The 14,932-nt window shown below is 40.7% G+C and overlaps 1 protein-coding gene across 8 annotated transcripts in view; it reads left to right on the top strand.

Moving 5' to 3' along the window:
* ATF7 (activating transcription factor 7) overlaps nt 1-14,932 on the top strand; it is a 104,386-nt gene that overhangs the window by 67,148 nt on the left and 22,306 nt on the right. For 7 of the 8 annotated variants that reach the window (XM_037137560.2, XM_037137557.2, XM_037137558.2 and 4 more), the window contains 2 exons: nt 615-733; nt 12,659-12,796. In XM_037137560.2, coding sequence (XP_036993455.2) covers nt 615-733; nt 12,659-12,796 — 257 coding nt within the window. Of the gene's footprint in view, nt 1-614; nt 824-12,658; nt 12,797-14,932 lie in introns of those variants that run through there. The other variant, XM_037137565.2, reaches the window with a different exon arrangement.

The raw sequence follows: 14,932 nt of genomic DNA, 5'->3' as shown, positions 1-14,932 counted from the left end.
CCAGGTCTCTATTCTGTTGTTTGCAGTTCCCTTTTCTAGCTCATGATCTTGCTGTCTTATTCCTCAACCACTGGATTTGCCTGTATTGCCTTCAGAAGGTTAACAGACCTTTTACTTTAGTGACCACTGAAAGTGCACCATTTCTTATTTGGTAGCTTTAGCAAGCAAACGCATCCATTTGATCCTTGGTTTCTTCTCTTCAGATTTTAATGTATATCTGCTTATACCTCCTCACTTCAGACCTAGCAAGCAATAAGTTTAAAGAGAAAATGTCCCTTAACTGTACTTGATTTCCAAATGTGTAAGTTTCACAAACTCCACCTGAGTGGGTGGTTTGTTTTGTTTGGGGGTAAGGGAGAAAGCAGCCTCTGAAAGAAAGGTGGGTTACCTGGGAAGTCACACAAAAAAACATTGTTCTGTCTTCTCTCTGCTGGCCTCAGGCAACACAGCACAGACACCCCCTGGTGGCCCAGCACTAGCCTTCACCTACTAAAGCTCCTTAACACCTAGACTCTCTTCAAATAAAAGAATAAAAATGTATTTTCTGTGTACTCTCAAGTTTCAGTTTCAGGTCAAAACTAAAATTAAATTTCCTTTTGTTTTCATGTCTACAGATCAAACTCCTACTCCGACTAGATTCCTGAAGAACTGTGAGGAGGTGGGGCTCTTCAATGAACTAGCTAGCTCCTTTGAACATGAATTCAAGAAAGCTGCAGATGAGGATGAAAAAAAGGTAAGAGGCAGGACTCTTATTGAACAAATGGTGGTGCTCAGATTTAGGCTATTCTCATTGTGCCCTGGGATAATTTGCTTAATTGGTTAAAGCACAAAATTGCAGGCTTCGTTATATAGCAACAGAGAATACCCACTAATCCTAGTCAGGCATCCAGATCTTTAGAGAGGTCCACACAATAAACCAGCACCAAGTCTGTCTTCACCAAAAATTAGTCTCCTTAGACTTCCAGTGGATGCCTGGCTAGGATTAGTGGATTATTAGTGGATTAGTGGATTATTAGTGGATTATTTCAGCAATCTATTTGTTAAAAGTATTTCTTTTGAATATGTTGAAGATGTTAAAAGATTATAAATTACTCATATTATCCCATTGTTTTTGAGCTAATCAGCTCAAAACAGTGTGGACTATGTTTATTTAATCAGCCAGTCAAGAAACATTTACTGAATTTAGCCCTGGCTGGTGTAGCTCAGTGGATTGAGCACGGGCCTTCAAACCAAACATCTGTGGTTCAATTCCCAGTCAGGGCACATGCCTGGGTTGCAGGCCAGTTCCCAGCAAGGGACACATGAGAGGCAACCATACATTGATATTTCGCTCCTTCTCTCCTTCCTTTCCCCTCTAAAGATAACTTAAATAAATAAAATCTTTAAAAAAAGAAAAGAAAAAAGAAACATTTACTGAATTTAGACTCTTCTTTGTTTGAGCGACATTTGTATGTGGCTCTTACCTTGAAGTAGCTTTCTAGTCATATTCAAGACATTAAACTTAAAGAAGAATATTTTTTAAAAATTTTATTTCTCAATTACAGTTTACATTCAATATTATTTTGTATTGGTTTCAGGTGTACAGTATAGTGGTTAGGTAATCATATATTTTACAAAGTGTTCCCCCTGCCCTGGCTGGTGTAGCTCAGTGGATTGTATACCAGCCTGTGAACCAAAGGGTTGCCAAATAGATTCCCAGTCTCCGGCACATGCCTGGGTTGCAGGTGAGGTCCCCAGTAGGGGGCACATGAGGGGCAAGCACACATCAATGTTTGTCTTCCTCTCTCTTTCCCTCCCTTCCCCTCTCTAAAAATAAATAAATAAATAAAATCTTAACAAAAGACACATACACAAAGTATTCCCCCCACCCAATATTGCCAGTACTCAGTTAGCACTGTACACAGTTGTTATAATGTGATTGACTGTATTCCCTATGCTGTACTTTACATCCCTGTGATTATTTTTTAATATATTTTATTGATTATGCTATTACAGTTGTCCCATTTTTTTTCTCCCTTTTATTCTCCTCCCCCCTGAACACCCTCTCCCACCAGCATTCCCCCACTTTAGTTCATGTCCATGATTTGTACATAAGTTCTTTGGCTTCTCCATTTCCCATACTATTCTTAACCTCCCCCTGTCTATTCTGTACATACCATCCATGCTTCTTATTAGTGCACCTTTTCCCCCATTCTCTCCCCTCCACCTTCCCACTGATAATCCTCCATGTGACCTCCATTTCTGTGATTCTGTTCCTGTTCTAGTTGTTTGCTTAGTTTGTTTTTGTTCTCGCTTTTGTTTTTTAAGTTCAGTTGTTGATAGTTGTGAGTTTGTCACATTTTATCGTTCATAGATTTGATCATCTTCTTTTTCTCAGATAAATCCCTTTAACATTTCATATAGTAAGGGCTTGGTGATGATGAACTCCTTTAACTTGACCTTATCTGGGAACCACTTTATCTGTCCTTCCATTCTAAATGGTAGCTTTGCTGAATAGAGCAATCTTGGGTGTCGGTTCTTGCCTTTCATGACTTGGAATACTTCTTTCCAGCCCCTTCTTGCCTGCAAGGTTTCTTCTGAGAAATCAGCTGACAGTCTTATGGCAACTCCTTTGTACATAACTGTTTCCATTTTTCATGCTGCTTTTAAGAGCTTCTTTTTATCTTTAGTCTTGGCTAAGGTAATTATGATGTGCCTTAGTCTGTGTTTCCTTGGATCCCACTTCTTTGGGCCTCTCTGAGCTTCCTGGAAGTCTTATTTCCTCCTCCAGATTGGGGGAGTTCTCCTTCATTATTTGTTCAGACAAGTTTTCAATTTCTTACTCTTACTCTTCTCCTTCTGTGACCCCTATAATTCAGATATTGGAATGTTTAAAGATGTCCTGCAGGTTCCTAAGCCTCTCCCCATTTGTTTTTTTGTTTCTTAATTCCGTTCTGATTGAATGTTTATTTCTTCCTTCTGCTCCAAATTTTTTATTTGGGTCCCGGTTTCCTTCCTTTCCCTGTTGGTTCCCTGTATATGGTCCTTGGTTTCACTTTGCATAACCTTCACTTCTTCCTCTATTTTGCAGCCATACCCAACCATTAGTGTGAGAATCCTGATTACCAGTGTTTTGAACTCTGCATCTGATAGGTTGGCTATCTCTTCATCACTTAATTCTATTTTTGGAGCTTTGATCTGTTCTTTCATTTGGGCCATATTTTTTTGTCTTGGTGCATCTGTTAAATAGAAAGGGGCAGAGCCTTAGGTATTTGCCAGGTTGGGGCAACCCAGGTTGCTATGTTGTGGTGCTAAATTTGGGAAGGGTTCCAAGAGGGAACAGTGTCACTTGCTGGGCTCTCTTCCCACTTTCAGTCACTTCCCCTGCTACCCACAAGCAAATTGGGCCCTTCTGGTGTTGATTCCCAGTTGGGTACGATTGTGTGCGTTCTAGGGCCCTGTGTGTCTCTCCAGTGAACTCTCCTGTGAGGCTGGGAGTTTCTCCCCACACAGGGACCCCCATAGGTTTTTACAGTCAGAGTTTTTGAGACTTTATTTCTCTGCACTGGAATCCTGGGTTGTATGGTGTTCTTCCTCCCTGGTTTTTTCTCCCAGTTTATCTGCATGTGAATGTGGGACTGCCTGGTCTACCAGCCCCCACCTTGCCACGTGTCCTCTCAGCCCCAGCTGCCCATCTCCGCCCCTCCTGCCAGTCTGAATGAATGTTTCTTCTTTAACTCCTTGGTTGTCAGACTTCCATACAGTTCAGTTTTCTGGCAGTTCTGGTTATTTTTTGTTTTTAAATTTGTTGTCCTTCTTTTGGCTGTGCGATAAGGCAAAGTGCATCTACCTATGCCTCCATCTTGGCTGGAAGTTGCCCCCCCGTGACTATTTTGAACTACCAATTTGTACTTCATCCCCTCACCTTTTTCTCCCAGTCCTACAACCCCGCTCCCCTCTGGCAAAATCAGTCTGTTCTCTGTATCTATGAGTCTGTTTCAGTTTTGCTTGTTCATTTATTTTGTTCTTTAGATTCCACATACAAGTGAAATTCTGTGACATTTGTATTTCTCTGACTGAATTACTTCACTTAGCATAATACCCTCCAGGTCCATCCATGCTGTCACAAATGGTACAATTTAATTGTTTTGTGTGTGGCCAAGTAATATTCCTTTGTATATATACCACAGCTTTTTTATCCACTGGTCTATTGATGGGCACTTAGGTTGGTTCCTCATCTTGGCTGTTGTCATAATGTTGTATGAATTTAGGGATACATATAATCTTTCAAATTAGTATTTTGGGTTTCTTCAAATATATTCCCAGAAGTGGAATTGCTTGGTTATATAGGCAGTTCATTTTTAATTTGTTGAGGACCCTCCATACTGTTTTCCACAGTAGCTCCACCAATTTGCATTCCCATTAACTGTGCACAAAATTCCCTTTTCTCTACATCCTTACTAACACTTGTTGTTTTTTTATTTATTAATGATAGCCATTCTAATAGGTGTAAGGTGATAGCTCATTGTGGTTTTAATTTACATTTCTCTGATGATTAATGGTGTTGAGATCTTTTCATATTTCTATTGGGCATTTGTATGTCCACTTGAAGAATCGTCTAATCAGGTCCTCTGTCCATGTTTAATTGGAATTTTTTTAGTGTTGAGTTGTATGAGCTCTATGAATTTTGGATATTAACTCCTTATAGGATGTATCATTAATGGATATCTTCTGTTCAATAATCTTTTTGTTTTGTTGATATGCAAAAACTTTTTAGTTTGATGTAGTCCCATTTGTTTATTTTTTTTTCTTTTGTTTCCCTTGATCAAGGATATATAGTAGAAAAAATACTGCTTCCCTGGCCAGATAACTCAGTTGGTTGGAGTATTGTCCTGATGTGTCAAGGTTACAGATTCAATCTCTGGTCAGGGGACATAAAAAAATCAACTAATGAATGAATAAATAAGTGGAATAAATCAGTCCCTCTCCCTGTTTCTTTCTCCCTCTATCTTCCCTCCCTCTCTAAAATCAATAAATACATTTAAAAATGAAGATATCTCTTTCTTTACAAAAATTAAGAAAAAATATTGTTAAGAGAAATGTCAGAGATTTCACTGCCTATGTTTTCTTTTTTTGCTGGGAGAACCAAATTACTTTAAATTGGTTTTTTTTTTTTAAAAGATTTTATTTATTTTTAAAGAAGTGAAGAGAGGGAGAAAGAGAGGGAAAGAAACATCAATGTGTGGTTGCCTCTTGAGCACCCCGCACTGGGGACCTGGCCCACAACCTAGGAATATGTCCTGACTGGGAATAGAACTGGCAACTCTTTGGTTTGCAGGCCTGCACTCAATCTACTGAGCCACACCAGCCAGGGCAATTTTTTAAGGAATGGTACAAATGAAAGATCATAAGTGGATGATTTGCTATAAGTTATAGAAAAGGTAAAGGTAACTCCAACATGTACGATATGTACTACTTTGGTGATCAGGAAAGTCACCCCCTTGGCTGTGGGAAGTCAGTCTAAGGCTTAGCTCTCTTCATTGTCTTCAGGATGTGCTTATCAAAGAGATACTCTCTTATGCCAGTTTCAGGAGCTCCCAACCTGCACAAGTTGAATATGTGATCTTCCAATTCTTTGGTGGATTTCACCTGCTCATTCAGGTAGTGAATCTCAATGAAGTCACACAAATGAGGGTTATTTTTGTCAGTTGTCAGTTTGTGAAAGTCCAGTAGTAACTGATTCACACTTTTTTTCAAGTATAACATTACACTCCATTGCATTCGTCCAGTTCTCATCACAGTCTGGCTTTTTGGTATCCTGGGGAAATATTCCAAGTGTAACATATACGCCATTATATTCTGCCTGTCCTCCAGCCCGTTCTCATCACAGTCTCAGTTTCTGATATCCTGAGAAAATACTTAGCCACCTCACTGGTTCTGAAGCTTCCTTCATCATTTTCTCAGTGTGTTCCCTCTCCTTATGAGATTGGTGAAGAAAATATATGGAAAATTCTTCAAAGCCACCTAATCAACATGGACAGGTAGATGTAGGAAGCAGAGCTTCCTACAGATTGATAGGGCAGTTGATGGTGGCCTCCAAGTCCTGGTGTTAGTTCTGGCACACCTGCGAGGTGGACGCCATCATCATGGTAGACAACTGAGGAGAGCTGGCTTCGAGTGCTACAGTGGCTGCAGGGGCCTCAGGCTAGGCCGGATCTGGGCATCCGGATGCGATGGGAGTAAAGCACTGGTTCCATCCAAGCACTGTTGAGGCAGGAAACTATGGCAATTTTCACTAAAGATTGTCCTGCCAATGTTTTCTTTTTTCACTTTTTTAAAATCATTGTATTTTTTTTCATTATTTTTTATCCCCCTTATACTCTCTTCCCCCTCCGCTTACCCCCTCCACCTGCAATCACCACTTTTTCTTAAAGAAGAAAAAAATCCTTCTTTTTCTTAAAGAAGGATTTTCTCTTTTAAAATAGTTTATTTTAGAGGGGAAATGAGGAAGAGAAACATCAATATGTGGTTCCCTCTCATGTACCCCCTACTGGGGACCCAGCCTGCAACTCAGGCATGTACCCTAGACTGAGAATCGAACTGCTATGCTTTGCTTTGAAGGCCGGTGCTCAATCCACTGAGCCACACCAGCCAGGGTGAGAATGATGTTCTCAGTGGCTTCCAAGGGAGATCAGCCAGGATGATGAAAGAACTGGCAATTATGCAACGTTGGGAATATTTAAAACTTGAGGAAGTTTTACTTGGAAAAGAGAAGATCTAATGTGAACTAAAGTTCAGTCTTCGAATATTTCAAGAGCTTATATGTAAAAAAAGAAGGGTTTTGCCCTGACTGGTGTAGCTCAGTGGATTGAGCATGGGCCTGTGAAGCAAAGGGTTGCTGGTTCAATTCCCAGTCAGGGTACCTGCCTGGGTTACAGGCCAGGTCCCCAGTAGGGGACACATGAGGGGCAACCACACATTGATGTTTCTCTTCCACTTTTTCTCCTTCCCTTCCCCTCTCTCTAAAAATAAATAAATAAATAAACTTTTTTTTTTTAAGAAGGGTTTTTTACTTTCTGGCTTCTGATCAAGATGGCAGCATAAGGAAACACTGCTCACCTCCTCTCACAATTACATCAAAATTACAACTAAATTAGAGAACAACCCTCACTCAGAACCAGCAGAAATCAAGTTGAATGGAAATCTGATGACTATGGAATAAAAGAAACCACATCCATCCAGACTGGTAGGAGGTGCAGAGATGTGGAATAGGTTGGTCCCACATATACTTGTGGTGGATAAAAATTCAGGAGGGATGTTTAAGGAATAAGGAGTTCTAGCTCCACTCCAGGCCTCCCAGCTCAGGGTACGAATGCCAGCAAGATATTCCCCATTAGTTCTGCCTGCAAAAACCAGCAAGGACTCAATTGGTGGAAGAAACTTCTAGAGCCCCAAGCAGTTCCTCTTAAAGGACTCACACATGGATTCACCTACTCAAACTCAGTTCCTCTGAGCTCCAGCACTGGGCTAGCAGCTTGAAAAGCATCAGTAGCATACAGGAAGAAACTGAAGTGTCTGGCATCAAGGGAAGAGCTAGGGGACAGCTTTCTCCCAGACAGAAAGGAGAGCAGAGGCACAGAGCTGACAGGCAGGTGCCATATCTAAGACTCCATCAACGTGGGTAACACTGTTTGCCCTGCCCTGGAGATCTGCCTCTAAGGCTCCATCCCACCCAACTTATAGCTGTTAACAGTAGTTTTTTCATAATATGGCTGGTCTTGGTGCACGCTTCACAACTTTCTAAATCATTTCAAATAAGCAGCAGCCAGCCTCAATGAGCCTTCAGCCCCTATACCTCTTGCTAAATAGCCCCAGGCACAGCACTAGCAGTAGCCAGGCTAAATTCACAGCTTGGCTTTACCTAGGAATCTCCAAACCCAGCACAAGCAGTAGCCACCTCAGATTGCTCTGTAGCTCAGGCAGGGTGGCCCTGAGCAAAACACATGTGGGGGCTGACCTTGGCCTGCACCACCTGAGAAACCCCAGGGCCTGTGCACCTAGTAGACAGCTACAGACCACATCAGAGCACCACCACCCTGCCCCTCTACAGCTGATCCTCCATGGAGGGCAGAGGTTGGTGGTCAGTGGTCACAGCCAATCTTTGCAACTTACTGGCTGGGGTAAATTCTTCCCATTGACCTGCAAACAGCAACCAGGTCTCTACACAAGGAGAGTGTGTTTAGCCAACATGAAGGGCACACCTCGAGGACCCAGCTTAAGTGATAGAAGAGGCTATGCCACTGGACCCTACAGGACACCTATTACATTTGGTGACATAATGAAGACAGGGAGTCATAGCAGCTCTACTTGATACATAAAAACAAACACAGGGAGGCTGCCAAAATGAAGAGACAAAGAAATGGCCCAAATGGAAGAACAAATCAAAACTCCAGAAAAAGAACTAAACAAAATGGAGATAAGCAATCCATCAGATGAAGAGTTCAAAACACTGGTTATAATGATGCCAGAGGAACTTATTGAGGATCTTAGTAGCATAAAAAAAAAATCCAGTTAGCAACAAAGGATCAACCTGGCTGATATGGCTCAGTGGACTGAGTGCCAGCCTGTGAACCAAAAAGTTTCCAGTTCAATTCCCATTCAGGGCACATGCCTGGGTTGCAAGCCAGGTCCTCAGTTAGGGGTGTGAGGAGGCAGTCAATCAATCAGTGTTTCTGTCACACACTAATATTTTTCTCCCTCTCTCCCTCCTTTCCCCTCTCTCTAAAAATAAGTAAAATATTTTCAAAAAAATAAATGAAGGATACACTAATTGAAAAAAAGAACAATATACAGGGAAACAACAGTAGAATGAATAAAGCTGAGAATCAAATCAATGATTTGGAACACAGTGAAGAAAAAAACAAGCAATCAGAACAAGGAGAAAAAAGAATCCAAAAAAACAAGGATAATATAAGCAGTCTCTGGGACAACTTCAAGCTTTCCAACATTTACATCATAGGGGTGCCAGAAGGAAAAGAGAAAGAGTGAGAAATTGGAAATGTATTTGAAAAAATAATGAAAGAAAACTTCCTCGTTTTGGTGAAGGAAATAGACATGCAAGTTCAGGAAGCACAGAGTCCCAAATAAGGTGGATGCAAAGAGGCCCACTCCAGGACACATCATAATTAAAATGCCAAAGGTTAAAGATAAAGATAGAATCTTATAAGCAGCAAGAGAAAAGCAGTTACCTACAGGGGATTTTCCCATGAGACTGTCAGCTGATTTCTCAAAAGAAACTTTGTAGGCTAGAAGGGACTGTCAAGAAATATTCAAAGTCATGAAAAGCAGGAACATACAGCTAAGATTGCTCTACCCAGCATATATCCTTCAGAATCGAAGGGCAGATAAAGAACTTCCCAGAGAAGAAAAAAGTAAAGGAGTTCATCATCACCAAACCATTATTATATGAAATGTTAAAGGGACTCATTTAAGAAAAGAAGACCAAAATTATGAACAATGGAATGGCAATACATACATGCCTGTCAATCATTGAATCTAAAAAACTAAGCAAACAAGAACAGACATGGAATCATAGATACAGAGTATTTTGATTGTTGCCAGACTGGAGGGGGTTTTAGGGGAATGGGTAAAGAGGTGACAGGATAAAGAAGTACAAATAGGTAGTCACAGAATACCCAGTGGAATGTAAAGTACAGTATATGAAATGGATTAGCTAAAGAATTTATACATATTACCCACGGACATGAACAATGGTGGGAGAATTGCCTGAGGGAGTGGGTGGTGCTGGGTGAAAGGAGACAAAGGGGGAAAAATTGGGGCGACTGTGATAGCATAATAAATAAATTTTTTTTTAGATTTTATTTATTTATCTTTAGAGGGGAAGGGAAGGAGAGAGGGAGAGAAACATCAATGTATGGTTGCCTTTCGTGCGTCCCCTGCTGGGAACTGGCCTGCAGGGAACTGGCCTACAACCCAGGCATGTGCCCTAACTGGGAATCGAACCACGATTGTCTGGTTCGCAGGCCCGCACTCAATCCACTGAGCTACACCAGCCAGGGCATAAATAAAATATTTTTAAAGAAAGATTTTTTATATGACCCAAAGGTGGAAGTATGGCCAGCAGGTGGAAGCTCTCATAAAATTATTCAATTATATGTAGGCCACTTAGTATAGATATTGTAGAGAGGATTGAAGTGAGAAATGCTTTTACCTCCTAAGGTGCTATGATTCCAGTTTTAGCCTTTATATTCCAAATCACTAAAGAATAATTTAGTTTGGAAGGGCAGAGGAAATAGTTCAAGAAGCAGAGTCAAAGAAAAATAGTTCCCATGGTATAAGGGATTCAGGGGGAAGGAAACTGGAAAGGTCAAAGTTTATTCTACTCTATATTAAAATTCTAGGTTATTATTTAAAATCAGGTCTGTGTTCCATAATAATTCAGACAAATTCCAATATATCATCTCAAAACATACACACATTAGCCACATGTGCCTTTCATAATGCATGACGCAGTAAGGCATGGAATCCCATCAGAATATAGAAAAGCCAGGATATGAGATAAAATGTTCAGGAAAGCTGTTTCCTTCTAAGAGGGAATTGGACATAATTTTTCTATTCAGTTTAAATTGTAAGAGTGAAAGATAAAGTGTCCTTATTACTGGAGGTCATTCCAAATTCCATAGCTTTATATGAGCTTCTTTTCATGCTATCTCCCTCAAACTAAAAGAAAGCAGGGTGATCAGTGACATATACTTGTAGTTCTACTTTCAAATGGCAGAACTAGCCCTGGCTGGTATGGCTCAGTGGATTGAGTGCTGGCCTTTGAATCAAAAGGTTGTGGGTCAATTCCCAGTCAGGGCACATGCCTGGGTTGCGGGCTAGTTGGGGGCTTGTGAGAAGCCCGATTAGGTACTTGTGAGAAGCAACCCATCGATGCATCTATCACACCTTGATGTTTCTCTCTCTCTCTCTTTCTCCCTCCCTTCTCCTCTCTCTAAAAATAAATATATATTTTTAAAGGCAGAACTAACCATGGTCTTATCATCATACTTTTCCTTTGGAGACCCAGGTCTCTCGTTTTTCAGTTGCTTCAACCTATATGATATAATTTTATTTTACAGCTTCTTTACCCTATCCATGCTGTCATTTCTCCCTCCCCTAAAACAAAGAAATTAGTCAAATTGTTTCCACCAAGATGTGAGGGGGATTTTAAACCAAACTCATTATAGGCAAATTCAAGAAATTAGGCTCCCTTGAAAAGGTTCAGATTTCTTCCATTGCCATTTTAGCTCAGTTAACACTTCTGAGATGTCATTCATAGTTAGTCAAGCCTTTACTCATTGAGTATCTCTCAGCGTTTCTTCCTGCCTGTACAGGGGGGTGGTCTTCACCTCACCTTAATGAGAACAGACTCAATGTAAGATGGTCTTCAGGAGTGTTGTATGAGCCCAAAACTCTCCTGAACCACAGCTTTTCTAGAAGATGCCCCAAGGAGATCTTAAATTTGTGATCGAGAGGCCTCTTTGTGACTTAAGAGATACCAGAATTATTAGCTCAATTGGGCCTGACATCTTACCAATGTAGAAAAATGAGGGCAGAAGTGAAACCATATTTGTTGTTGCTCACCTCCATCAGATTGGAAAAAAAGAACTGTTACTACCTTTTTTTAATGTAGTAGACACCAGATTATCATCAGTTTGCTCAGTATCAGGAAGGTTTTAAGGGATTAAGATAGCAAGGGAAGAGTTAGAAACTCCTGTTTCACCAAGAATTCTAAAATATGGGAAGAATAGAACAAAAGACCCACTTTGTTATGAAACTGAACTGCAGTGCCAGCAGTTCATGCTCCTGTCATGGTGCAGTGTCAGGGTGTCATTGTGTTGTTTATTGTTCCCTGCAAAGCCATTTATGCCTCCACGGTTCTGTGAGGTGATTACACCACTGCTAGACAAGTACTATCTTTTTCTGGTTTTCTCCAGTCCTACTTCTAGGACCAAGTTCTAATTTCTTTCACTGATCCGGTGAACCTTTCTTTTGTTACCCTGAAACCCTATATTCCTAACTTTTAACCTCTAGGACCAGATTTTGGGGTGAAATCACCATCAGGCCTAGAGAGTTCCCTAGAAAAGGTCTTTCTTATCTTGTCTGCAGTACTTTAATAGTCAATTGATCTTTATTTGCTTTTGATAATTGGGTAATCTAGTCATTCTGGTTAGCAGAAAAAGTGTTCACAGCTCTCCAATAGCCAGTAGAGCTGGTTGGGGAAAGGCAGGCAGTAGATTCAGGAATCATTTTACTTTCCTGAAAAATAATATCATAATACTTGGATGGATTTAAATGACATTTTTTTTTCCTTTCAGGGTCTTTATAACCATTATATATTTTCCCGTTCTGAATTTTTCTAAGTATTCATCCATGGTGAAGCAGGTGGTATTTCCATTTTATGGTTAAGGAAACAGAAGCTCTGAGAAGTTAAAATAATTTGGCTAGAGTTGTACATAAAACCTAGGCTTCACATTTCTTTGATTTGCAGTTTGGTCCTTTGACCAAGGGCTGAATTTCTTGGAAGTGTATTCCCTCACCTTTTAACTGGGAAGATACAAATTCAACCTGAACGGAATCCTCGGGTTAAACTATGTTCCTTTCTGTGTTTTGACAGGCTGTGGCCGGGCCCCTGGACATGTCTCTGCCTTCCACACCAGACATTAAAATCAAAGAAGAGGAGCCAGTAGAGGTGGACTCTTCCCCGCCTGACAGCCCTGCCTCCAGCTCCTGTTCCCCGCCGCTCAAGGACAAGGTGACATTCTCTACCAAGAATCATCCCAAATGTTAATTAATAGATTACGTTTTGATTCATTAGTTGTATAAGTAGTGTATGATACAAGAGGATTGAGTATATTCAAATAAATGTTAATTGTTTAGATTTATATAAATTATACTTATTCTACTTCTTAGTCTGTGTGGAAATGCAATTAGTACATATGTCCACCCAAAGAAGCGAATGAAAATGTTCATAATGGTTATATTTTAAATTTTTGTTTATTTTTAGCGAGGGGGAAGGGAGGGAGAAAGAGCAGAGACACATTGATGTGCAAGAGAAGCATTATCAGTTAACCTCTTGCACAACCCCAAATGGGAACCTGGCCCACAACCCAGGTGTGTGCCTTGGCTGGGAATCAAACTGGTGACCTTTAGCTCTGTGGGACAATGTGCAACCCACTGAGCCACACCAGTGAGGCCAACAGTTGTATTGATAATAGTCAAACAACTAGAAGTAGTCCATGAACAAGAAAATGAATAAATAAAGAGTAGTATATTTATAAAATGGAATGCTACATGGCATTAAAAAAGAATGAACTGGCCCTGGCTGGTATGGCTCAGTGAATTGAGCACTGTCCTACGAACCAAAGGGTCACCAGTTCGATTCCCATTCAAGGCACATGCCTGTGTTGTGGGCCAGGTCCCCAGTAGGGGGCTTGTGAGAAGTAAACTCACACTAGTGTTTCTCTCCCTCTCTTTCTCCCTTTCCCTCTGTCTAAAAATAAATAAGTAAAATCTTTTTAAAAAAAGAAGAAGGCGGCCCTGGCTGGTGTAGCTCAGTGGATTGAGCGCAGGCCACACAATCGCGGTTAGATTCCCAGTCAGGGCACATGCCTGGGTTGCAGGCCGGTTCCCTGCAGGCCATTTCCCAGCAGAGGACGCACAAAAGGCAATCATACATTGATGTTTCTCTCCCTCTCTCCTTCCCTTCCCCTCTAAAGATAAATAAATAAAATGTTTAAAAATATATATTAAAAAAAAAAAGAAGAAGAAGGAACTGCCCTGCCCAGCGTGACTTGTTTAGAGTTTCGTCGTATAACCAAAAGATTGCAGTTGGATTTCCATTCAGGGCACATACCTGGATTGCAGTTCTGTCCCCAGTCTGGGCACATACATCCTCTGTCCCAGAGCCGATGCAGGGCAATTAGTCAGTGCTTCTTTCTTGCATCAGTGTTCTTTTCTCTCCCTTCCTCTCTCCCTTCCTCTTCTTTCTAAACCAGCAATGAAAAAATGTCTTTGGGTGACGATTTTTTTTTTTTAAGAGTGAACTAATGATATAAGAGCAATATGGATGAATCTCACAAATGTTATATTGAACAACAAAAAAATCAGACACAGAAGTACATACTATATGATTTTATTTACATCAGGTTCAAGAAGAGGCAAAATTATTTGATGGTGATAAAACTCAGAATAACGTTTAACTTCTTGTGAGGAAAGGTATGGATTGGGAAGGGATGCAGGAGAACCTTTTGGGGTGCTGGAAATGGGCTCTGTCTTGATTATGCATATGTAAAAAGTCATTCAGTGGTGCCTTTTATATTAATACACTTTACTGCATGTATGTTATATTTCAGTTAATAAGTGAAAAAGAAAATCACATTGTTTATAAAATGGACAGTAGACAATTTAGCCCTGGCCAAATGGCTCAGTTGGTTGGAGCAATGCCCTGTGCACCAAAAGGTTGCAGGTTAGGTCCCCAGTCAGGGCACATACCTAGGTTGTGGGTTCGATCCCTGGTCCAGGTGTATATGGGAAACAACAGACTGATGCTTCTTTCTTGATGCTTCTTTCTCTCTCTCTCTCTCTCTCTCCCTCCCCCCCTCACCCCCTCTCTCCCTCTCTCTCCCTCCCTGCCCCCCCTTCCCCTCTCCTTTCCTCTCTAAAATCTATAAATATATCCTCGGGTTAGGATTTTTTTAACCTAGAAAAAAATTTTTCCCATAGGGAAGTCTTCTGGTGACTTAAAGGGAATATCTACTAAGATTCCGAATAGTTTTAAAGGAACCTTTTTATGAATTCATTGAAATATAGCACATGTACAGAAAAGTACATAAACTGTAAGTATACAGCTCACTGAATTTTTACAAAGTTTACAGCTTTTGTAACCAGC

The sequence above is a fragment of the Artibeus jamaicensis genome, unplaced genomic scaffold, assembly GCF_021234435.1.
Source record: "Artibeus jamaicensis isolate MK-2021 breed Jamaican fruit bat unplaced genomic scaffold, CSHL_Jam_final contig_233, whole genome shotgun sequence".
Taxonomy (NCBI): Eukaryota; Metazoa; Chordata; class Mammalia; order Chiroptera; family Phyllostomidae; genus Artibeus; species Artibeus jamaicensis.
This window is presented reverse-complemented; position numbering and strand designations above follow the sequence as displayed.